The sequence below is a fragment of the Bombus vosnesenskii genome, unplaced genomic scaffold (assembly GCF_011952255.1).
Source record: "Bombus vosnesenskii isolate JDL3184/JDL3185 unplaced genomic scaffold, Bvos_JDL3184-5_v1.1 scf7180000016278, whole genome shotgun sequence".
In the NCBI taxonomy this organism is placed as follows: Eukaryota; Metazoa; Arthropoda; class Insecta; order Hymenoptera; family Apidae; genus Bombus; species Bombus vosnesenskii.
Genome location: NW_022884347.1, coordinates 272,246 through 298,257, shown reverse-complemented (window position 1 = coordinate 298,257; position 26,012 = coordinate 272,246). Strand labels below are relative to the sequence as shown.

Genomic DNA, 26,012 nt, shown 5'->3' with positions numbered 1-26,012 from the left:
CTCCCTCAACAACAAAGCGATTGAAAAGTTGCTGTAGCGCCTACGCAAAGATTAATTAATTAAATAGACGTTGCAAAACGTAGAGAATACTAACCCGATTCCGCTTGGAAATCGGAGCAAGCTCGGTGGAACCCGGTTAGGATGGTTCTCCGTGTAGCTTTCACGACGTAGATCTAGCGGTTCCTAATTAACCCATCAGGAAGTCAGGCGTTAATGAAAGCGCAGGAGACAGTGTGCCCTGTCAGGGACAGGTGAGACACGCGTGTGTACACAGAAGAGCGACCAGTCGCGTTAAAGCAAAAAAAAAGGCGCAAAGGGGGGGGGGGGAGAGAAACGAAAAGAACTCGCGGAAGAAGGGAAAAAAGAAGGAGCGATGCTGGGTCGGAGCGTGGAAGGGAACACCGACTAGGAGGCGAGACCCCGGCTATCCTGGAAGGTGGGCACCGAGATATAATACTCGACTACCTCTACCAGCCGCGATAAGTGTCAACTGCAGCGTGCCAGATAAAAAGAACGTAGGAAAAATAAAATTTAGCTCGGTGATCCATCATGAGGCTACGGACGCCGGACGCGCAGGCTCGTTCAGGATTGGCTGACTCCTCCCAAAGACGGTCACGTGACCGGCGTCGTGAACACGCCCAGTTTTGAAAAGGCAGCACCCTGACTATACCTTGATGTACGTACCGCGACTCGTTTGCCGGAGAACCAAAGGGGAGGGAGGAAGAGAGAGACAGGAAGGGAGAGAGAGACAGAGAGAGCAAGAGAGAGAGAAAGAGAAAAGGAGCCTAGGGTGAAAGAGAGAGGCGAGAACTGGACACACCAGACCCTTGTGGCTCGCAATCTCACCTGCGTGCAGCGTTCGACCGTGCCGCCTTCCGCCAGACCAGTCCACCTAGCCAGTCCACTTCAGCGACTCTCGCCGACCGGATCGACGTCTACGCGTTCGCTGTTTCTCCGCTTACTTGCGCCAGCGACGACGCAATACCGCGTGCTCTGGCGGATTCCGGCAATCTGCCTCGGGATTTCTCGCGTATTCGCGATTTTCTAGATATTTTTGTCTACTACGACCAACTTGTTGACGTTGATCAGGGTTTGAACCACGCCGAGGATGTTAAAGTAAGGGGAGGAAGCTATGATGAAGTTGACTAACGTCTGAAAGCAAGTGAAACACTGTCAGAAGGAATATCGTACGCCTGGACTGTTGGTAAAAAAAAAGTGTGTCAACCAGTGATATTTCTGTGTTATAATCACAGCAAGCTCTTGAGTTAAAACTTTCCATTGATCATTACACAATTATCAAGCATCGTGGATACAGAAAAGTGTAGATGGAAGTCAACGTGGTAGCCGTTGGTCGAGATGTAAGCTAATCGCTGGAACGCTCCTTTCTCCGCAAATTGCTCTCTCCCTTCCTCAGTGAAAGAGTGCGCGCACCGAAGGACACGCTGGTAGCCCGGCAGCAGGTGGCCAATTGATGTATTCGCCTCCACGCCACGAGGATGATGATGATGGACATGGGCATGTACGGAACTTACGGCAAGCCTGACTCATACCCCAACTACGTGTGCACGGGTCAAGGAAATCATCATCATCATCAACCCGTGTCCGTCGGGGGACACGTGCCTGTGCCAGCTTCGCCGGAACTCGCTCCAGCACACTACTTCCCTCAGAGTGCGGTCTCACCTTACTCGTCCTCTTCCTCGGAGAGCTTCCTGGCGTCAGAGTCAGCCACATCTTCCGGTACGCCTCCACAGGGCTTCTACTCGCCGTCGGCGGGTGTTCTGCACGAGGATGGTTCCACGACCGCGATAATCTCCTCGGAGAACGGTCTGAGTTATACTAATTTGGACTACGCTTCCTCGTCGTCATCGTACGGTCAGCAGCACCAGCACGCGAATGGCTCCCATGGATCGGTAGATCCTCACCAGAGTTACCACGTTCAGCAAGCGGCGTACAGAGACGACCATCATCATCATCACCATCCCGCTTCTTCCTCGGGCAACGGTCTTCATCAAGGTCCCATGATGACCGCTGGCCACTCGAGAACGGAGCACGACCAACAGTTGCACCATCAGTCTTCTAGTCATCACCATCATCACCACCATCATCATCACGAGCCCGACTATCAGCTCGCTGGTACCACCAACTATCTACATCAGCTGCCCACCACTGAAGACTCGCTTCACTATCATTCGCAAATCCGACAAAACGACTACAGTGCACATTCCGCTGGCCACTACAAAGAGGAAAATCCGGATCCATCGTGTTATCACGTGTTGCAACAGTCGGGCCATCCTCAACACCCGCACCAACATAGTCACGGACATCATCATCAACAGCATCCCCATAGTCATCATCCTCCGCAGCAGCAACAGCCGCAACAGCCACACGTACCCACTTACAAATGGATGCAAGTGAAGAGGAACGTGCCCAAACCAGCTGGTACGTATTTTGATATTCGATGATTTGGGAGGAGGTTTGACTGGCGTGAAATTACTGGTCCGTGGGGCGATCCGGAGGCAGCTCGTTATTCAGCTTCTGTTTATCCAACGAGATGACTATTTTAAGTGTGACTAGTGAGAGAATCGTGCCTGTCCACTCTATTGATTCCTATCTCATGGAAAATTAATGGTCAATCGAGAAGACGGTCCGATAGAGTTACTTTTGAATCTTGTATCTTCCACGATGGTTTCATTCGGGTTATCGTTGATTAATGCGGATGAAAAGTAGGTTCAGGTACCTTTTCGATATTTGATGCGTTTAATCTACGTACTTCGTCGACTTTAGTCATAAAGTCGTATATGGTTTGCAAATAGAGGTTATTTTCACTTCTTTCAATTCTTTGTAAAATCCAGGAAGAAGAATTGTCGTATTTAAATTTTTGAGTGATATGGACACAATTTACGAAATCTTAAAAAGTAGACAAAATTGTTTGTAATTTTGGAAAATATAGTGTCTAGAAAAAATGGCATTATACGTACCAAGTACTTAAGTCCACATATATCAAAAATATGAGTACAAAAATGTACCGTAAAAGTGAAATATATAGAACGCTTCGTTGAAAAATCAGGATATTTGGCTGCACTTTTTGTAGCCTCTGTATGTTCCTATCGTACACATCCGACGTGTTAAAAACACGCAGCATTGAGGTTAGGTGTTAAAAAGGAAAAACAGGGAAATAGGTATTTTCCTTTCAACAGACTTCTCCATCGCTGCTTTCCACGTTACTCACCCCGAGTTCTTGGAACAACAATTTGTAACGTTTAAGTGTCGCGACACGACCCAATTGTCGCTCGTTGACGACACTTTACACAAGTTCGTGCATCTCGAATGGCCGTCGCTGGTGAAATCGTGACGCGGTCCATTCGAAGCATCGAAGTCGAGAGGTTTTTCGCCTGGGTGGTGAATTCAATTAAGATTGACGGACAACTAAAATGTGACGTACTTGTTGGCCGACGACCTAGTGCCTTTCAAACGCAAACTACACGTAACGAGATTAATAAAACGTGACACGTAATTCCGGTTCGACAGACATCATTAATCTTGCACATGCTTCTCAGCCGATCGCGATTAGCCACATTCCTGTCTTCGCGGAGCTAGCTATCATTATTATTCTTCAATTTATCATTACGATTAATTAAAAGTGAATGATTGGGTACACAGAATTTACCAAAGATCGGGTTGTTCGAAAAACGTCTTTATTAAAAATTTCCATTATGAAACTGCAATAAATTATTACCTTCGTTGAATATTAAAGCAAATTACCGAGAAACATAAAAAAGTCATTGATACGAGAGGTAGAAGTTCGTAGAGAAAGAGAAGAATTTTTTCAGTCAGCTGGAATATTCGCTTCTATATTTCTCATTGGTTAAATGTATTGGCAACTAAGTGATTACGGATTTCGTCATTAGGTGGTAATGGCACAATCCGTAATCACTTAGTTGCCAACCTAAAAGTAAAATCTCATTATTATTTGTTGTGGTTTCTATAAAACTTATTCGAAAGACATAGATGAAATGCTTTAAAAGTTTGTAAAAGCTATTCGGAGAAATTCATTGTCAAAAGGGGCGAAAGATTTTTTCAAGAGAGGATTCGTAAAGTTGCAGATGGCAGGAAATCTGATTCTAATTAGATGTTTCATAACTCTCGCTACAAACTTCCCGAACAAGCTAATATTTTTCAACTCGAAATTGTTCTTATTTCACGCAATCAAATGAATCAAATACCAGACGCTTCAACGATGATTTGCAACATCGTAAAATCAAGATGTAGATATCGATTTCTACGTGACAAATTAAGAAGCACCGCTGATAATTACCGAGCCATGGTAACTAACTGTAATTATCTCGCGTGAAAATTACAAAGATACCGAAAGGAAGCGAAGAATGTTAGGTTAGACGAAACGTCGAAGTATAACAAACACGTATATGTTTAACGTTTCTGTAGAAAGAAGACATCCACGCGGTTATTCGTGAGCCAGGTAGAAATCAAAATTCGATACAGCAAATGATAAGAGGGCTTACTGAGATAGAACGAAAATTTATCGGTATTTATACTGTCTTCGGCTGAGTTATTTAGCCGCTGTTTACGCCCGTGCGACAGTCGTAAACGAGCTTGATAAGATTATGCACACGAATGCAACGCGTAACAGAAGATACCCCAAGCTTTTACGAGAATACCGTAGCTCCACAACCATAAATCTACCACTTGCGAATCGCTCGTCGGCTATCTTTCTTCCCTACAAACTACTCTCCATTACTTCGCCACGATAGATCTCTGATGCTTTGATTCGTGGCGTCAAGCATTTGAACAAGTTATCATCGGAGTTATGACGTTAAAACTATGTTCTAATATTAGGTTGGCAACTAAGTGATTGCGGAATTTTTCATTAGATGGTGTTGGAAAAATCTGCAATCACTTAATTACCAACCCAATAGTTGGTCAGTTTTCTGATAATTGGACCTTTTGAATTTCAACATTTTCCGATATTTCTTGGTATTTAGAGGATTTTGTATCTCAATAGCGGGAATTTTTGCAGCATCTGAAGAATCTTCAAGATCATTGACGCGCTATGTAGAAACGTTGGCATTTCGAAAATGTAAATTTAGAACACTTGGACGATTTGAAAAATGATCGTCGCGCTATGTGCGACAGTGATATCTGAAAAATCTGAAATCGAATATTCGGAATGATTGTCGTGTTACGTAACATACGATACTTGGAAGGTGTAAATTTCTTACTGAAAACTAATAAATTGTTACTTGCTTCTTGTTTGAAAATTGATTGCTACTTTGTCTTATTCCTTTACATAGAACTGTAGATAGAAAATTGTAATGGCTATTTATCATTTCCTGAATCTTCTCTCTTTTTCCTTTTACAACATAAACGATCCTACTACAGCGTGTTTATACACGGAAAAAGATATTTCGTGCATACCAAACGCGATTTATCACGCACGTTGGGTTCGATAGTGATCACGATAGATATCGAAAAGCCCTGATAAGATTCGCGCTTAAGAACGAAATTCTTGCACTCGAGTTATCTGATCATTTCGAAAGAAACGCCGCGGCGATAACAGGTATCGCGCCTGTAAAGCTTTAATTAAAAAGCGATATATTTTCGTAGCGCGTACGATCGTTTTGAGCCAAAAGGAAAAAAAATAATGCTAACAACCCATTGAAATGACCAAACGCTTAAAAAAAGGCAAAAAGTAAGGAAGGAAGGAAGAAAAAAAAATGAAAAATCATATAAAATGCTAATAATACAGAACTGAACGCGATAACCTAAAGATTGCACGAAAGACACGGTAATCACATTACGCAAAACGGCAATTGAATGTGACGGACGAACAATTTATCTCAGATAGATCGAGTGAAAAGTACCGAGTGGTTAAACGCCTAACGATTTGCATAAGTGCGTGTAATTATAAACGTGGAAACGAAAATAGGGGAGAAAAAAAAAACACCAGGCGATTTCATCGAGCGCAGGACTCAGGTCGTGGCTAGTTCAGTTGTCAAACTGTTAAAAACTTCATGAATAAGCAACGCGCAACAACGCCTGTTATCGAGCAAAGATCAGTCGAATTCCGGCGATTTAAAGTCGATTTCCCCGCCCCATTCAACCAGCCGTATACGCAGAAAGGTATTTTCCATCAGACATTGCACCAGTTTCGTTATTACATAAACGAGAATATATAGAAGAAGGAATTTCAATTTTAACGACTAGCAGCTAATCGACCAATGAATAGGTACCAGGGAATAATCTAACGTGACTAGTTCGATTACTTGTTTTTTTTTTTTTTAGAAAACCAAGGCATAAAAGTGATTAATAACAGGTAGTTAGAGGCATTGGAATGGAATTCGAAGGAGAATTACATTATGTAGTTTTCAGATGTTAAATCGATATTCGATGATAATATCGTTCTTGTTTTCAATAATTAACGTACTGTTTTTTTCATTCACTCGGAGATTTAAGTCAGCTGATTTGACTCTTTGTAACAATACTTAATCGCCTAATTGTTTCTTCTATCTTATTATATACTAAGTTAACCTATCAACAATTCTTATTTTGTTTTAAATAAAGGAAAGGAATAATGCAATATCTTAGAAAGAAAATTGTAACAAATAAAACCTTCAAATAGGATATTTCTTCTTGTTGTTATCTCTTTATTCAGAGGTAGGATCACAATAGCTATTATTTTATTCTATGGATAAATCTATCATACCGTTCTGAGCCAGGAAAACCTTTATTGCACATTCTTACATGGACTAGGGATAAAAAACAAAGAACATCTTAACTATCGATTAAATCTATCGATTGTAACTAGTACTATTTTCTAGTTACTATTTCTTGTAATTAACGCATCTGCATATGGATGGCGAGCACGAACTCACGTTATCATTTTCAACACATTTCATAGAAAGAAAACATCCCTCTGACCTCACTAAAGAAATAAAATAGTCAATTCTGCACGTTTTGTTTACGACGAAACAACGAATGCGAATGGTTTGTTGAAAGAAACGAAGCATTGTTATTATATGTCGCTATCAACTGTTAGCAAGGCGCCACGGTGCTCACCCGTGACCACCAATAAGATAAACGGTCCATTGGGGAAGAATGTTGTCTTACATCATCAATTTATTATTATTTTGCCATTATATGCTTTGAATAATAAAAATATACCCGTGATATCCTCAGCGAAACATGTGATTTCGGCGTGGCAGTCAAAGTATTAAACTACACATTTACTCAGCATCAATTTTCCCCGCTATATACATTAATATAATATTTTCTGTATCGTACCAATAATAAATACCAATGTCTAGTAACGAAATACTTTATACTCTTATAATTGAGAAATTATCTGAGAAAATGTCCTACCTATATAAATTACTATAAATAACTACATAGATATATAAATTTTCTAATGGAATAGTTGAACTATTATACAAATTTGTATTCATTTTATAAATATGAAAAGAACATCTTCAAGAGTCATTACACTTATTAATTGAAAGGTATCTAATATTAAAAAGCCAGATTAATTAATATTTCAAACGCAACCTAGATATATACATTTTCTAATGGAATAGTTGAATTATTATACAAATTTGTATTCATTTTATAAATATGAAAAGAACATCTTTAAGAGTCATTACACATCATTTGAAAGGTATCTAATATTAAAAAGCCAGATTAATTAATATTTCAAACGCAACCTAGATATATAAATTTTCTAATGGAATAGTTGAATTATTATACAAATTTGTATTCATTTTATAAATATGAAAAGAACATCTTTAAGAGTCATTACACTTATCAATTGAAAGGTATCTAATATTAAAAACGTAGATTAATTAATATTTCAAACGCAATTTACTCAGTTCACGAAAAAAGTCTTTCAATTATTTATTAAGCAGAAAAATGATCCTGTCAGCCATCCTTAACATTCTAAATCCGTCGTCGAGGAATTACTTTACCCTGAACGGAGACATTGCGGAAACGATTTAAAAATTGAAATCAAGGTGTCGTAAAAATACGATAAGAAGGCAGTAGGAGGCTCGAAGCGTTCCCCTCTCTGATAATTTGCTTAACAGCGAACAGGGTTGCAAGCAATCGCCGGGTTCGAGCAGCTAAGCCTAGCCCGTTGAATGGAGCTTGTCAGGATTACCAGCGTTTCGCTTAATAGCTCATTATAATCGAATTAATAACGCCGGCCGAGAAGTCACCGGGGGTGACGCTTATTACACCGGGACATGCAAACGAAACGTTGAGCCGCCCTCGCCGCGCTCACCCCTTTACCCTTCGCCGCCACGAGTTTCCGGTCCCGCGTTCCTTATCCGCGATTTCCACGCGGCAATAGAATCTAACGATCTCCGGCCGAAGGTTTTAGATTAAGGAACCGTGACTGCCATCGACGTTATCGATACGACGTTATCCCACCTGATACCATTCGAAAAACATTGCGTATCTTTTTATCTTTTTACTTATTTTACTGAATTCTCTCCAGCGACAGGTATTTTCAAGTACATTGTGTTTTTATGTAAAGTAGCTCAGAACCTTTGTTCAGTTCCTCTTGACATTCTTTCAGTCCCAGCTTTTTTTGTGAAACGTGTGAAAGAAAAGCAGGATCCTGAAAATTGTTTCAAGATATATCATACACTTAAAAATTAATAAATACAACGATAGTGTGAATGGTATTTAAGTGAATTTGTTACTTCCTTTGTTTATTTAAATTGTCCTATCTTTTAGTTAAAGTAAATTTCAAACAAATCTCTTGAAAGTGTTGGCAGCTGCTGGTAACGAAACTGAAATAAAATTCCAAGTGCAAAGGGTTAATACGCTCGATGTTGTGTATGTTCAACGTTATATTTTGACAAATTATTGTATATTATATATATTATAATCTCACCTTGCAAGAATATTCGATATGTTACTTGGCATACTGTACAATTAATTCAACGACAAATGGATTTGTTTTTAGTGAATCCCTTTCTGGTGTATATCTGCATTACGTTGTCTTGTCTCACAATCCTGAAACATTACATAACAACCATAAGAAAAACAACAGAAGATGAAGCTTCTGAAGCTCATTGGTTTTATAACATTTTATACTTTGAATAAAAGAATTACCTACAAATGATACACGTTATTATCTAAATAAAATCTACATTAATAGAAGATCTTAAAAGGTCTTTTATGCAAATAAAAAACGATACAGAAAATTAGAAAATTATTTAATAAAACTTACTATCAATCTGCGTTCGTCGAATAAAACTTTCGTCCAACGGATGTAACGCAATTCCAGAGGAGAGGCAGCTTCTTAACCGAAATAACGAGATGGGCGGAGCAAAATGGAGGGAGATTTCGAGAGATTTTGGTTGGTGAAGTTTTTTGGTTGGCCAGCAGAGCACAATAGCTGTGCTTTTTCCCTCGATGCTTCCATAATGCGTTCCGGGGGTCCATGGAATCTCTATGGGGACGCCCGGTGTGGACCACCACCCTTCTTCATGAGAAAAGCAGGAGAAAAAGGCCAACAGAAAAGGGAGAAAGAGAGAAGAAACAAGCGTCACGGGGCTGTCAGCTCTCCCGATTTATCATACACCACTCGATTTCTTCTCTCTTGTAATCAATAGCAGGATTGGCCAACACGCTCGAGGAAAAAACGACGGAACAAATAAGCAAGCCCCTGCACGAGACAGTAGTAATTCCCTGTATTCGTGCTGGTTTTAGAAACTAACACGTTACCTCGTCATGTATGTATATGTACTCACTTTTTCCCTCTTCTAATAACAGAGAATGCTTGAATAGGTAGAATTATTCGAATTTTTCTACAATCACTGCCTTTTATTAAAAGGAACTTGTTTGGTAACAGAATATAATTTTCTAGATAGCCACAGGTTATAAAAGCGACATAGATTCAATGGTAAAAATTTCTTTACAACTTATTTCATAGAAAGTAAGAATAGATGGAACTATTGGAGTTTCTCTAGAATTACTATTTTATACTACAGGAATCTTCTTTAACAACAGAATACATATGTATATATGATCTTTTGATAATTGCCTCATCTCACAGAATTGTTCTATTCTATAGAATGGGTTCTATTGGGTTAGCGGATTTTGTCATTAGGTGGTAATGCTTCACTTAGTAATCACTTAGTTGCCAATCCAATATATTTATTGAACATGTTGTTATTTCTGTATTTAGAGGTAGGATCGCAATAGCTATTATTTTATTCTTTGGATGAATCTATCACACCGTTCTGAGTTGAAAAACCTTTATTACACTTTCTTACATGGGCTAGGGATAAAAACAAAAGGATATCTTAAACCTATCGATTAAATCCATCGATTATATCTAGAAGTATCTTCTAGTTACTAATTATTGTAATTAGCGCATCTGCATATGGATGGCGGGCGCGAACTCGCGTTGTCATTTTCAACAGAAAATTTTGTTACGATTTAAGTCATAAAAAAGTAATGAAACTTTAGATATCAAAAAATCTTGGAACTATTGGAACTTCTCTCGAATCACTATTTTATACTACAAAATCTTCTCTAACAACAGAATACATATATATATATATATATGATCTTTTAACAATTGCCTTATCTCACAGAATTGTCATGGCTTCTGTACCTATTGAAAATTTCATTACGATTTAAGTTATAGAAAAGTAATAAAACCATAGATATGAACAAATCTTGAAAAATCGAGAAAATAAGGACAAATAACTAAAGAAGAAAATTGAGATTATCTGATGTTGGAACTTTTAAAAATTAGACACAGTGATGAAATCGTATTGTAAATAAGAAATCGGACGTACCACAAAGTCTGTTACAATAAAATGAAGTCTGAATAATGCCCCGAAATATTACAAATTAGGTAATTTAGCATAAATCAGGGCTAATGCAAAAAAGTGCAGAAGCAATTGCAAGGAATCGCTGCTAGTCGAATTGGTTGCCGTGTTTTCGCCATTTCGCCAGTTTTACGGCACATTCGCGTTACTTACGAAGAGAGTAGGCGGCCAGTTTCATTGCACGCTTTCGTTCGTCCACGAACGTCGGCCCTTTACGTTCCACCGTGTATACACACCAGCTTTCTTGTGCTGCTGCTTTACGACGTCACGTCACGTATCGAGCTAACCTTCAAATCGACTTCATCAATCGCAATGCTGCTGACGAGAGCGTGCCAGTAAAAACCTTATCTCAAGAATCGTGTCGTTTATCGAGTAAATTGAACATGTTTTGAATATATTCTAAGACAGATAAAGGAAAGAATGAATTTTTATTTTTTTCCAAAATTTGGATTGTTTTAAAATACAGACAAATCTATCTATGATTAGTTAAAAGATTTTGTGACTATGAAATTACAATATTTTGATTATTAATTCATTGTTATGTTTTAATTCGCCATTATGTTATTTTGTTAAACAATAATGAAGTGGAAATTTACTGACATGGTAAAATAGCCAGACTTAACAAATATATGTTAAAATTCTTCATTGTTTGGAGAATGAGAATAAAATACAATACTAATAACTGGACAATGGTTTTTTACACTTGTCTATTGATTGTTATCTGCACTATGTTCAAGGATAATTCCAAAACATTGAACACGAAGCAGTTCTTCCTGAATTTCCTGCTGCTACGTTTTCCTCGTGGACTTCGTAACACGCAGCTACAGTTACCATAACACTTCAAACAAGTAAGAAAACGAAAAACCTGTGATCGAGCTAGAGAAATCAGCGTCGAGCGATTTTGAAAAAGGAAAAGCTCATAGAAACAATAACAAATTCTGTAAAAAGTGGGAAGCAAAGAGAATTGCAAAAATACAAATAACACGATCGACGAACGTTTAACATCAGCGAAATCGTCTAACTTGAGAAGAAGCAGAAGAAACAAAAGTGGAAAAAGGATGTGAACGAAATAACACGGCACGGATGCAACTGACGTGTTCCTCATGCGCAAAAAGACCAAATTATCGCAAACCTAAACCGTCCGTGATCATAAGCCAGCGATTAGATTGAACAGGAAGAGGATAAGAAAAATGGAAAACGCGAGCGATATAAGTGGAGTGCAAAATAGAAAGAATGAGACGTCGTGAAGTAATGGTAAAAGGAAAATTCTTAAAGAAGAACGAGGTGACGTGTTAAAACGTGTGTGAAAGTCAACTAAAACAACGAGAGCAGGATATTAAAAGATCTGAAAATTGCAACAACAGAAAGCAGTTTGTAAAAGTAGAAAACACGTAATTCCCAAATACTTACAATAAGGAACACATAAACAATGTTATTTGTTGCAAACTATTCTTATCACACACTGTGTATCTCACGTCCTGTTTCACCCACGCTACCTTCTCCTTAACTTAATTTTCAGAGAGCAATAAATACCCAAATACTAAACTCACCATAGAAAATTCAACTTTGGATAAAATCAAGAAATAAAACCAATGAAACTGAATTGCAGTAAAAAGCTGCGTAAACCATTTCCAAATACTATAATTATTCTACAAAATTCCTTCCACGAAAATATAAAATAAAACCAACTGAAGCCAAATGGAACTATTGGGTTGGCAACTAAGTGACTGCGGCTTTTGTCGATACCACCTAATGACAAAATCCGCAATCACTTAGTTGCTAACCTAATAAACTGTCTGAAAAGTTGAATAAACTATTTCTCCTCTTGTTTCACCAAACAAAAAGACTTTTAACATTTCCAGCAAAAATTTACAGCATCGTTCTTTCATTGCCAATGTTAAGAAATATTCGAACAATAGAAAAACACGATTAGATGAAAAATGAGCGCAAGAACGTGGCAGAATTAAAGAATAGCTTCTCTCTTTCTCTGTGGCCGGAAAGGCTCAAGTACTTGGTACACGAAGAGCGGAAGAAAACAGAACGAAGAAGCAAGAGGTAGGTCGGTCAGTTTGCGAGCGAAGGTAGAGTGGAGCGGCTGACCAAGCAAGGAAGCAAGCAAGCAAGCAGTCAAGCAGGCAGGGCAGCGTGTTGCGGCGCGGCTGGGGCCGTCGGCGGACGCGTGAGTGAGTGGCCGATATCTCGCGAGGGGATCAGAGGATCGTTCGCGTGTTTCCACCCGGGCTGCCACCCGCCGAACCTGGCAACCCCGGATCCCGCAAGTCCCGCAACAACCCTGGCCGGCTGCCTAAGTAACTGACTCCCCTTTGCTCCCTCGTCACTCGCCCCTTCTCTCTCTCTCCTTCTGTTTCTCTCTTGCTAGCTCGCTCGCGCCCGCGTTGCAACGCGCTGACAATCAACGACCACCCTGTCCACGTGTCTCGCGCAACGGTGATTTTCATTTCCGCGGCACTTCACCGACGATATATCGCGACGACGCGAGCGTGGCTCGAGTGCTGAAAAAACCTCGAGTTCAATGCTGCGACCATGTCGGAGTTTGGGGTTGCGAAAAGGTGTTGCTTTGAGAAGATCGAACGTGTGTGTGTGTGTGTGTGTGTATGAGGGATGGAAGTGGAGGTGGTTGATGTTGGAGTTGGAAGAAAGGAAAGAAGGTGAATGGAAGGCGAACGTGTTGGGGCTTGTAAAATTAAACTCGGTGTATAGTAGGTGTTTCTCTTTCAAAAATAATTACATTGCTTTGGATTTATGAGTTTGGTTTACGAATCACGTTGGTGATAAGAAAAAAGGAAATTAATAAGATTCAAAGGCTACTACCATGCTATTATATTTTAATGGCTTCCTACATTTAAATGGTTGAGGTTAACTACAGAGAGATTATATCGGATAAGTAGCAAAATCTTGTAGTAATTCGTTGTAATGATACGTCTTTCTACACTGCGTTATCTGTTAATGAATTTTTAGTTGCAAGAAGAACAGATCACAACTCCTATAATCTCGTTTTATTCTTCCAAATTAAAAATCGTCTGGAAATTTATCAGTTCCATGGCAAAGCCCTCCATTAAAGTTCTTTAAAGAACGAAGACTTCTTTATGCCTTAAATATCTCCATTAATTTTGATAACGATCATTTTGGTTTTTAGAAATTGAAAATAACCCTTATAGAAATCAGTATATCTTTAAATCAGACTTTGTACATCGAACTTTTAACATTTTACCGACCGCTAGTGATTCAACAGCATACGCACGTCCGACCGGCATCTCAGGCGCAGATTCTCCCTAGCGCCGGCTCTGTTTCGGTTTGAACTCTCCAATACCATTCTTTTTGTTCATCGCGAACGGTACGTTTTTCAAATTGGTATAAAACTGTGGCAGCTTACAAAGCAACGCAACTGACGCAACTAAGCAAGGTACCTTAGTCCTAAATAACAAATTACTGCTCAAATAATGAGAAAGATTGTCGGCGATAAAAAGCCGATTAATAGATTATCGGTCGGTGAGCGTCGGAGACAAAAACCCGATTAATAGGCTATCGGTCGGTAGACATCGGTGACAAGAACCGATTAATCGACTATCGGTCGGTAAAGTGTTAAAAGAATCAGATGTGATGTAATTTAGATCAAAAAAAGTTTAAAGACCTAACCTTACATGTTAAATACAGATATTTGTAATCAATTAATTTATCCTTAAATACATAGAAGTGATTTCACGAGGATTAAATTTAAGAATCAAATGGAACTTTTATTTAGCTAGAATTGCGGTTAGATTAAAGTTATCTTAAAACGATCGGATAAGTGAAACTTACATTTCACCGTGCGACGATAAGCAGCATCATAAATCGATTGGAGAGGAGCAAGAAAGTCTAGGCAACAAGGCCAATAAAAATGTTAATCTTAATACGCGAAATCGACTGACCTCGAGGCCATAAATAAAGCTGACTGCACGCAATCGTTCGGCACTATGGATCATGCCAAGAAATTCAGATTTCGGCCTTAACTAAAAAGCAAACACTTCTTACCAAAAAAGAGAAAGGCAAAAACGGAATTCATTACCATGCTCAGACTTTGCTCGTTGAGTACGTACATATACTATTAACCTTATTCCAATGGTTTAGCTAGATTTTTTATTTTTACAAAGTAAGGTAATTGTTTATTCAGATCATTGATAGTACACAGTCGATTTTATATAATTGGCCAAGTAGTTTCGATCGAAATCTCGTTTGCAAAAGCCCACCGTTTATAGTGACTCAGGACATTGGTTATCGCGATGCTGAAATCAAAGTAGCCATCGTGACACCCGATGACAAGGGGTCGAACAGAAGGAAATTGTGTCAGTAAAATTGTTTTGTTGCTTCTTATATACATCGACAAGATCCAATCGATACATATTCTGTATAACAATTTTCGGAAAAACGATTTATCTATTAGCTAATTACAGATCAGAAATTAGTTTCTATACCGTACAAGTTCATGTAACGATGCTTAGAAAGCTCGTAGAAAACCTTTGTTCCTACCGAACCTTAAGAATTCTCTAAATTCCAAACGTTCTTATATTTAATCCTAATTGTGTTATTAAGTATTCAATAAAAAAGACATGACTGCCTTCGCTACGGAAGTCATCAAAAATTGAAGAAAGCAGAAAGTTAATACACCAACCATCTGTTATCTATGATCTAGAGTAACGTGCGTTATCGTTCAGTCGGTACAATCGTGAGAAAATATTTACTCGGACAGATGCAAAGAGAGTACGCGTGCAATAGTTACATTCGTTTGTACGTACGTATGTAAGTAGATCCATTCTTTTGCAAGCTCTCATAACAGCACGTGATACAGATAAATGGCAAGATCGGATTTCCCCTTCATTCGTATTCTTTATTTAAATGGTCGGTTTATTAGAAGGATGATACAATTAAAAAGTAATATAATAATATTTAATAATAGTAATAAATAATATAAATTTTGAGATACCTGCGAACAATATGTTGTTAAAGATCCTCGGTATTCAAAGAATATTAACCCTTTACACTGCTATGTCGAGTGTGACTCGACATCAGTTTTTATCTCAGCAGCTCCCTTGTCGATCCAAATTAATAGATTGTAACCTGGAAATTGTTTCAAGATATATCATACACTTAAAAATTACAAAATACAACAATAGTGTGAATAAAACTATATTTAAGTGAATTTCTTTCTTCCTTTATTTATTTAAATTGTCTTATTCATTAGTTAAAGTAAATTTCAAATAAAACACTTAAAAGCGTTGGCAGCTGCTGGTAACGAAACTGAAATAAAATTCCGAGTGCAAAGGGTTAAGGAAATTCACTGATTGTTAAATTCACTGTTTGTGAAATTCCGGAAGCGAGTGATTCCTTTCTCTATTTAATCAATATCTCGAATGTTGATAGAATCCATAACGTGCCATGTTATGGCTATCAAATACGAAGAACAATATATTATAAATACATTCAATCGCACGCGCATAAATTTTTATCCGCCGCAAATATGTGAGCTCGTATTTCCTCTTTCAATTCAGTGTACAATAGAACTCCATTTATTGGAACGATTACGCGATTAATTAAGAAATATTTGGTCAATTAAAAAATAATATTGGATTAGCAACTAACCTAACATTACCACCTAATGACAAACTCCGCAATCACTTAGTTGCCAACCCAATAAGATGTTGTATTCTTCGATTACTTTCATCATACGAAATAAACGATTTGCTAGAAACAAAAAACAGCTGTTGTCGAATTTTCTGATCTTCACTAACGCGTAATAACGCAACATAGTGGAATCAATAGTATAAAAAATCATCTGTGTCATGACTTATTATATTATTGAGTAAGAATTATCTATTGGGTTGGCAGCTAGTTAGTTTAGTTAGTTATTTGCCAGCCCAATAGATAGCGGAGAAAGCTGGTGAACTCCTATTACATGAATATATATGCATATATATTCATATGCATTGTCATTGTTATATCCATTGTCTCTCGACGAGTTCAGGTGTTCAGATACGCTCGCCATAACAAGTATTTACGCGCCATTATATCTATTACAGCATTTTGGTACTAATTCTATACATATATAGTCAATTTTGCATCATTTAATAATATTATAGTACACTACAAAAATTTGATACCATAAAAATGAAACGTAGAACTTGATGAAAAATACACTTCGCTGAAGAGGAAGACATACGAATATGTTTTTTAAACTAACAGGAATTTGATGTTTTGGCCAGTGAAATAAAATGTTGCCGTAGAAATGCATATGAAATCGTGACGCGACAAAACTCGTGCACATCAAATCCTGGAGCGATTCTTGAGGAACGTTTGGCGAACGAGCGTTGTAACAAAGCACGCGCACAAACGTAAAACACGATCGCGCTATTGACGTCGTTCAAGCAACAATAACGACTTTACGAGGCTCGTTAAACGTCTCGATATCCCTTATTGCCGTTCAACGAGCTTCGTTACAACCGACGAACGAACAATTCGCGTTTCGCGAAAGGCTTCTGCGCAGCAGACTCGATATTTATTGGTAAAACGCGACATAACTCCGCAAATTGCTTTTGAAACTTCGGAAAAAATGAACGATGACATTTTACAACGTCCATTATGGACCGAGATAAGGCGGTGAGTATAAACGCGGAATATTTAAAGGTAATAAATTAAACAAGTTATTACGGAATGTCAAACAGCAACAAGATGTTCCGAGGATGTATACCGGTTGATGGCTACTATATGCTACTTGTTCCATAATAACACGTTCTAATGGCTTTATTTTTGTTATAAATATTGAAAGAGATTGTTTCCTAAGTTTATGTTTAACGACCAACCTTGGAAAATTACTCGAGGTCCGTGCAGGCTTCAAGCTTGGTCTTTGTAAAGAAACATTCAATTATACGGGGATATGAGTGGAATGTTTGCTTAAAAGAAGTTAGGATGGCGTTGTAGCATGTAATCGGATGTGGAAATCAGATAGTTTCAAATACAGCTGGATCCTGACGAGTGGATCCTTTTTTTTTTTTCTTTTTTTGACCTACGGCCTACCCTGTTCGGATTTCTAGAAACGCAAGCAATACTATCGTAATAAGAAAATGATTAAAATACTCGAATTAATGACTGCGAAATGACTAGACCAATTTTAATGTTATCGGTACAGTTGGAATATTGAAACACGCGATTACAGCAAAACAGTCAAATTGCCACGATTAATCTTCTAAGAATTCTAATAATTTATTTCAATGATTATCAACTTTTACTATGGTCAGGTGCAAATTTATTTAATTTCCAATAAACAATATAATTTCCAAATAAATAATATTCTTAACAGATAATATATAATGGAAACTAAAAATCGATATGAAGTTAATGAATCGCCGATCACCAAGCACAGCCGATCAAAATTTTATCCTCGATTTACAGTGAAATTTTCTCGAAAACAGAAGAAAACCATTGCTCGACAACGAAGAAAATCCGAAGAGGAAGGAAACTGGTGCCCTTATCCAGGTCCATCTTTCCGGTAACATAATACCCTATGGCTGCTCGCACGCACACATTTCATCCCCTCTAGTTCCTTTCTACGTCATCTGCGCCCTGCCCCCCTAGCTTTTAGCCTTTGAATAATATTTGAATTGCGTAATGCTCGTCTAACAGGGGCACGTTCCCTACCACAAGGCCAAATGATCCCGTATAATCAACGGATTAACGTCTTACGATTTTATCGGCACCATTAAAGAAGCTTGTTCGGTGTACCAAATCGTCGTACATATTATCCTGGAATTTATTAAATTTAATTAGGAGAATAGCACGAATTAGAAACAATCAGAATGCAGTGAAAATAGATAAAAATTGATTGCCATTAATCGACTTTCTTTTTAGTAACCACAACAAGAAATAATATTTTCTAACCTCCTTTCATCCTTTCCCTCGATTATTTATTGTACATAATTTAATATTAGAAGGTTACATAATTTAATATTAGGTTAGAAGAAAATTTTCTTGAATTTTGTATCTGAAGAATTGAAGACTATCGTGACTAGAGTTCCTGCGTTAAATTTATTGTGTAGGTATCACAGAATACGATACTTTGTGCTATTATAGGTGGCATAATTATTTAGCAATTGATAAATTATAACGATGAAAACCGAATGGCTACATATTACATAGCAATATTTTCCCTATCGACGCGCAGGATCGCAATTCTACGATTAATAAACGCATCCTCGAAGAACCGGATCGAGAGTAGGAACTCTAAACCAGATTGATCTTAATGTTTTCGCAGAGACTCGATCTCAATTCGTTTTACCTCTCCTGTTTTATTTTCGATTCGATCTTCTCCTTTTTCCCCTGCTTTCAGAACGAATTATCAACGTACATATAATGAAACGAACCGATTAAAGCTTGTAATTAACACATTCACTACACATGACCAGTCGACACGTACTTTCAAGATATGTGTATGATACCAACTTAGATGCGTGATACAAACCGAATGTCCATTTCTATCAGATATACAATAACGCACATATTTTCGTAGCACTTGAATAATCGATGAATATTTAACTTTAAAACATGTACAATTTACCAACAATATTTGAACACTCGCCGTAAAAAACTAAACCTTTTGTGCAACCAATACAATCATAATAGTCATATCTTTACTCGTGATATTTCAAAATGTCTCGTGTAACATGTATAATATAATACATTATGTATATATAATAATACTTCCACGTGAACCACTGTATACATAGTGTGATAGATGTAATAGATATAATGGACGTAATAGATGTTCGAATGATTACAATTTATGTACATATAAAGATTAACTGCATAGATACAGGTGTGGCGCAGAACTATTTGTTAACAAGGCAATTTATATGTAACAAAAATCTGATTCACAATGAACGGGTGAAAACCATGCAACATCTCGATTCTGTAAAAGCTTCATTTAATTCCTACCTCCTTACTCTATACATTCCTCCACCGACCTCAAAAAAATATAATATTGGATTGGCAACTAAGTGGTTGCGGATTTTGTCATTAGATGACATTGACAAAATCCGCAATTACTTAGTTGCGAACCCAATAAATTGCAAACAACAATCGAACGACTCCTTAATGACGAAAGCATCTTTTTGAACAGTTCTTGGATAGTTTTGAGTAGTAATAGACCTGGAAACACCTAGTCAGAACAATGTTTCTACTCACGAATAACCGGGGAGGTCGGAGGAGAGGCTAAATAACTGGAATTACGGTTGCATAGACGGTACAAAGATCGTTCACGTGAACGATATTCGGCCAGTGTTTCCTGCACTGTTCCATTTGCTTTTATCCACTGGCATTATCCAACCTTCCCTGCCCGCCCCTCGCACTCTCTCTAATTTCCTCGCCCTCTCGTCGGGTCGCTCGTTTTCACTCGCAGGCGCCACGTAAAATAATAATATTAAGCCAGGTGAGATTTAATCGGGGGCCTTTGAACGAAGCCTGACTGGCATGCATGCTTCGAAACCGCGGCCACGCTGCTGTTTCCCTGTGTTTTACCTCGTGTATACGTGTTTCGCATGTGTGACGATAGGCTCGCGCGAGCGTGCGAGAATTACATTCATGTTCGAGCTTAAGTGCACTTGGTCGACTGACGTTGCGCCACTCGAGGGATATAATAATTCGTCGTTCTTCTACTAGCAACTTTCGCTGGGAACCATGACCACGCCGAACATTATTGACGAGAAAGATTTTAATTTGAAAGAAATTTTATCATGAGGAAATTTTACGCGAAACGTATTTCATTTAAAGTAAACTCTATGGAAGTGAGATTTGGGGGAACTCTATCGAAGCAGAGATGGATAATTGTAAGGCATTTTGTGATCGAGGAGTATGGACTGCAATCTCTGAAGAATTTTCTGCGATCTCACTGAAACATACATGATATATACATACGAGTAGAATAGGTAATCTTATGATTTTTCTAGTAATTTATATTTAATAATACTTTACCTGAAAAATGGAAACTAAAGCCAAGATTTGTAACAGATATAGAATTTTGCTTTATTCAATTGGACACGTGATCTATGTTATGAATATGACTATAAGAGAGTTAACAGAAAGTTAAGAAGTGAAGAAAACTCCTGAAAATAATTTATGGTTCCCTTGGGCTATGGCCAATTGTAATCCTTAACCTATGCCAATTTGTCTATTCTTTAGCCTGTGCTGTCCCTTGTGCCTTGTTCTCTTCTCATTTGCACTTCAGCAATATAATTTTAAGTTAATCTTAGCATTATTTAAAAACTACCTGAGAGTCTAATTAACTCGAACGATCATTACAAAACATCCTCTCGTACATCGCATAAATTACACCAATGTATACTAATATCGACAATAGTCCAATTACACACAATGTTTGGAATTTCTTTGCAAGAGCAAATCTGCATTCCCGATCTTCCAACCGTAATAACTATTTCGCCCGTCTGAAAATTAACAAAAGCATTCCTTCGTTAAAATAATGTTATCGGATGAAAACGCGGCAAAGAAGTATTATGAATATTACTTGAGGAGGTAACACGATCTAATAATTGTACTACTAAACAATTTTAATCGATACTAATATTAATGTTCGTCGCAGAGTAAGTAGCAGTTGGCAGGATATCACGCTAACGCTTAATCGAAAGTGATTCCTTCATTCCACCTGAGCGAGCGTTTCTCGGGGATTTGCCTTTTCGAGAAATGAAATCAGACGTGGCTACCGACTGCCATTGCAAAGCCGACTGGTACACGATACACTGTAAGCAAGAATTTTATCGATTGAACAATGGTCAAACAGTAATACGGATTACCAAGAATTCTTGCATCTAGTTGACAAAGTAACTCCTTGCTGGAAGATCCACATTTTCTGTTAAAAGTGACGCGAAGAGACTTCTGCTTTATACAGGGTGTTTCTACAATCTTAGATGCGATTAGAAAAGTGACGATTCCTCATTCAAAAAGTTAAAATTAGTATACGTATACGTGATAAATTTTCAAAGTTATCTTCCTCGAAAAGGAAGCTTCGTATGTAGAAATTTTATTTCATACTCTTCATTCATACCTTCGCGAAGAATTACACTGTTCTCTGTTGTACTACGATTGCAGAGATGCCTCGTATTTTGTATGACTATGTACATTTTATTTTATTGGTTCGAAATGTGTTCAAACCAGCGTGTACAATGAAAACGAAGCTTTATATATAAAAGTCTTTTCAATTTATAATTTCACAAAGAATTAACCTCTTCTCTGTTGTACGACGAGTAGAGAAAACTATCAACAAGTGCCCGAACTGTCTACAAAAATAAGAGATACTACAATTGAAGGGATACGTATTCTCTATAAATATATCATCTTTTTCTATTGATTCAAAAAGTATGTGAACTGCAATGTTTACGATATGATTGTCAGCTAGTCTGTTACCTTTACGTCTCTATCTACACCATTCTGTATCCACATTCTTATGAGATAGTAATATACAAACCCCAGGCAACGCAAGAAACGCATAATTCCATTGCCACGAATATTTCATGTTCTATAAAAATATAATTTTAAAAGATCCAAGAAAAGCTTGGATGCAGCACTAATGATCACTGATGTATAGAGACGTTCGCCGGCCTGGCTAGGAGAAAATCAGCGGCAGCGCACGCTCTGTCCTTCCGTTAAGGTGCTAAATTGATGAATGAGTGGCGAAAACGGAAAACATTCCATTGTTCCACGCCGGCTCGTGGACTAATAGAACTTGTCCAACTCGATTATTCAGCTTGAAGATGCGTGAGCTTAATGGCCGCCGGCTAAGTTCCGAGCGCGATGTTTAAGTGACTGATGTTATCAGATTATTTGAAAAATCTGTGAAATAAAATCCGTACAAAATAAGTTGATTTTCGTTTGAGTTAGATTTAATATACGTTTGAGTCTCAATTAAATACTTCTAATATTCGGTAAAATATAAAAAGGTGATAAGGGGAATGGAGCAATACAGGCAAACACGGGTGAAAAAGAAGATGTGACTCTAAGGCGGTGGCTTGACAGTTTCGTCCGCCCTCTGCCATTAAGTAAATTGACTTCCACATACCGGTAGGCTAAATAACAATCTAATTTCCATAATGCGTAAGTGACGCCACCTTTTTTCATCAGAACGCATTTCTCCCTAGTTAGAATAAGTTTGGTTGCATTGCTTTATATCCAAAAATTCCCTGCTAATGAACACGCGTGTAAACAATTTGGAACTTCGTATCGAGTTTCCGAGTGAGCTTCATTGACGGTGTGTTACGATTCGATTGATATAAAAAATTGTACTCCGTAAAATTATTATCGAAATTGTTAGACGAAATTATGTGAAACATGGTTCGTGTGGCTATATTATGTTTGTTTCGTTTGCCTGTCAGTCCAACACGACAGCTGACTATAGGCACTCGTCAACATAACTTGATTCGAGATCGTAATTACGAAACTTAATTTCTGTCTGTGGTCATATACATATTGTCAGACAGCTCGATACGATTATTATTTTTGAAGTAAAATATTTGAACGATCTCGTGATTACATACACGTATAGGGAAAGGTGGTTAACATGATCCAAGTCGAGTATGCTTTTAGAGTGACCACCAATCGGTTGATAAATACGGGCTAAATAAAATGACGTAATAACTTACCCTTGACATTCGACAACAGCTGATGCAATTTGATCCAGATTTAGGGCTTAACCCTATCGGTCTTCGGTAAAGGGTGGACAGGTTCGCTCCTTAGAACACTGACCAGCTGTGTTGGGCAACAAACGGCTGTCGCTCGATGGACCAGAGTTAAGCTTAATTCGGTATATATTACTTTTAACCTCTTCCGTTAACGCATCGGTCACGTACGAAGGGCATTGACATCTATAATTAAGATGGAAAGGAATTTGAGTCACAACATGTGCCCTTCTGAATCACACAAATATTGATAATAAATCTTAATGACTAGAATCTCGTAATTGTAATTGATATATAAAATTACACAGATGTTTTACTTTTCTAAAGCTTTACGTCAAAATAGTTCTTTCGCATTGTTACTGCTAGTGCTAACATTTTTATGAATAGTAAATATAAAGCAAAGAATTTCAATATATATAAACGCGCTTGTAAATTTTATACAAAAAGTTCCCAAATAAAAAGAAAGATCAAAATTTGTTGCAGCAGCAAAGACAAATCTAAATGTGGGAGAATATGGCGGTAGCACAGTTGGAGGTGGAAACGGATCCCCGTACGCAACTACGACAAGCGGTCCTGTGAACTGTCTTACCGGCGGACCTATGGCCGGTATTGCAGGTAGCTTCAACAATACCGGCCGAACCAACTTCACGAACAAACAACTAACAGAGCTCGAAAAAGAATTTCACTTCAACAAGTACCTGACCAGAGCAAGGCGTATTGAAATCGCATCAGCGTTGCAGTTAAACGAAACGCAAGTAAAAATTTGGTTCCAAAACAGAAGAATGAAGCAGAAGAAGAGAATGAAAGAAGGTTTAATACCGGTTGATAATACAACTGTGACACCACTCAGTGGCGCCAGGAGTTCGAGTAATTCACCAACTAGTTCCTCGAGTCATGAAACTAGTGGTCTCGGATTATCTAGTTTTACGAACGATAATAGTCGGGAATCCCCACCCTCGTCTTCGAAAGATTGACGCGTTCCTTACTGCAGCAACGAACGTATCTATGGCCTACGACTTAACGATGATTGGTGAAAATTGAAAAAAAAGCGTTATTTTAAATCATGTGATTTGAATTTACATGAATTTCCTTGCTGCAGCAGCAACAATATCTATAATAGTATTTCCAATTTTAATAGAACGGAATTATTGTAACGATAATTATTGTAACTCTTTCGACGATTTTGAAAATTATCAAAATTAACCGAATATAGTATAGAAATTGAACGATGTATGTACCAATTAAGCGAACTATTTATTTTCGTTTGAGTTATATATGCCGTAAAGGCAATACGAACAGAATTCCTGAAAAGTTACCATATACCTCAGTTTGTGTAAATGGTATAATGATATTTATATATAATTATAAATACCAATGATTGATCACAGCATATTATGTAAAAACAATTGTGAAAATATTCTCAGATGCTAATTGATTACATCTAGAGACCAACTTTCTTTTTGGTGAGGACAATTATTGTTTGATGTTATCATCTTTACTATATGGTAATATTATTTTAATTACTTTTTTACTCGTCTTTTCTCATTTTGTTTATTGCGAGACATTCCAACATTGATAAATTTACATACCAATGAATATTGTTAACTATTCAATACAGTTGTATAAATTTTACATTCTCAAAGAAATTATTAGATACTGATAAAGATAATAAAAATGATCTTCATAAATGTAACAGTGTACTAGTAGATTATAAACATTCTATAATGATAGCATGATAACAGTAGTTGTGCTCCCAATTTGAATATCTTCTGTATGTATATGTACATATAATCTAATGCAAATCTTGTGTGAGCAGCAATGTACGTCATTATACAGTAAAACATTACCAGAGTATTAAAAAAATACAAGAAGAAGATCATTGCACAGACGCTATAGCTAATAATTGAAATGTATAAATAAGAAATTACACTGTATGATGAATTTATTTTAAAATGATTGCAAGATTTGCATTGATTCTATTTAACTTAATTTGATCACTTAAAAGTTAACAAATTAATGTAATCGTATAGTTATATAGATTATATTGTGATCTAATAAGAAATTCTGTACCTAAATGAATTTGGATATAATAAATTGTGATTATTCTGTAGTATTACTTAGAATTCTGTAGAGAGAATAAAATATTAATACACTACGAAAGAAAACTTATAAAATCCACTGAAACTCCGAAATAAAATGATTTACCTAATTATAACTTCGTATTTTACGACTTATTCTCTGTCAGGAACCAAATTAAAGTTTTTAGCACGCACTATATTTTCTTAACGATTCCTCCATGCACGGTTACCTTTTTTCCATATTTTCAACAAATTTAAAACATTATCTGACCAATTTTATGAACGCATATACTGAATTCAAAATACTCACAGACAGTATATAATAGCCAGCATTTACTCACACG

General features: G+C 37.4%; 1 protein-coding gene and 1 long non-coding RNA gene across 3 annotated transcripts; one reads left to right on the top strand and one right to left on the bottom strand.

Moving 5' to 3' along the window:
* The first annotated feature begins 799 nt into the window (after positions 1 to 799).
* On the top strand, positions 800 to 25,223 carry LOC117242739 (homeobox protein Hox-B1a-like). 2 transcript variants are annotated; one of them, XM_033509644.1, is made up of 2 exons: positions 800 to 2,439; positions 24,077 to 25,223. In XM_033509644.1, the coding sequence occupies exons 1-2, from the start codon at positions 1,497 to 1,499 to the stop codon at positions 24,562 to 24,564; spliced, it is 1,431 nt and encodes a 476-aa protein (XP_033365535.1). In that variant the 5' UTR covers positions 800 to 1,496; the 3' UTR covers positions 24,565 to 25,223. The 2 variants fall into 2 exon arrangements, with proteins under 2 accessions (XP_033365535.1, XP_033365534.1); XM_033509643.1 differs by having other exon boundaries at positions 801 to 2,439; positions 24,074 to 25,223.
* On the bottom strand, positions 22,310 to 25,966 carry LOC117242743. The gene is made up of 3 exons (XR_004495329.1): positions 25,796 to 25,966; positions 23,555 to 23,776; positions 22,310 to 22,748 (listed from the first exon to the last, which is right to left on the bottom strand). It is a non-coding gene; the product is annotated as an uncharacterized LOC117242743 (long non-coding RNA).
* Between the last annotated feature and the right edge of the window lie 46 nt (positions 25,967 to 26,012).

Coding starts and splice junctions, on each gene's coding strand:
- LOC117242739 (XM_033509643.1), top strand. CDS start 1,497: ATGATGATGATGGACATGGGCATGTACGGAACTTACGGCAAGCCTGAC. Junction 2,440..24,073: donor GAACGTGCCCAAACCAGCTG/GTACGTATTTTG, acceptor AATTTGTTGCAG/CAGCAAAGACAAATCTAAAT.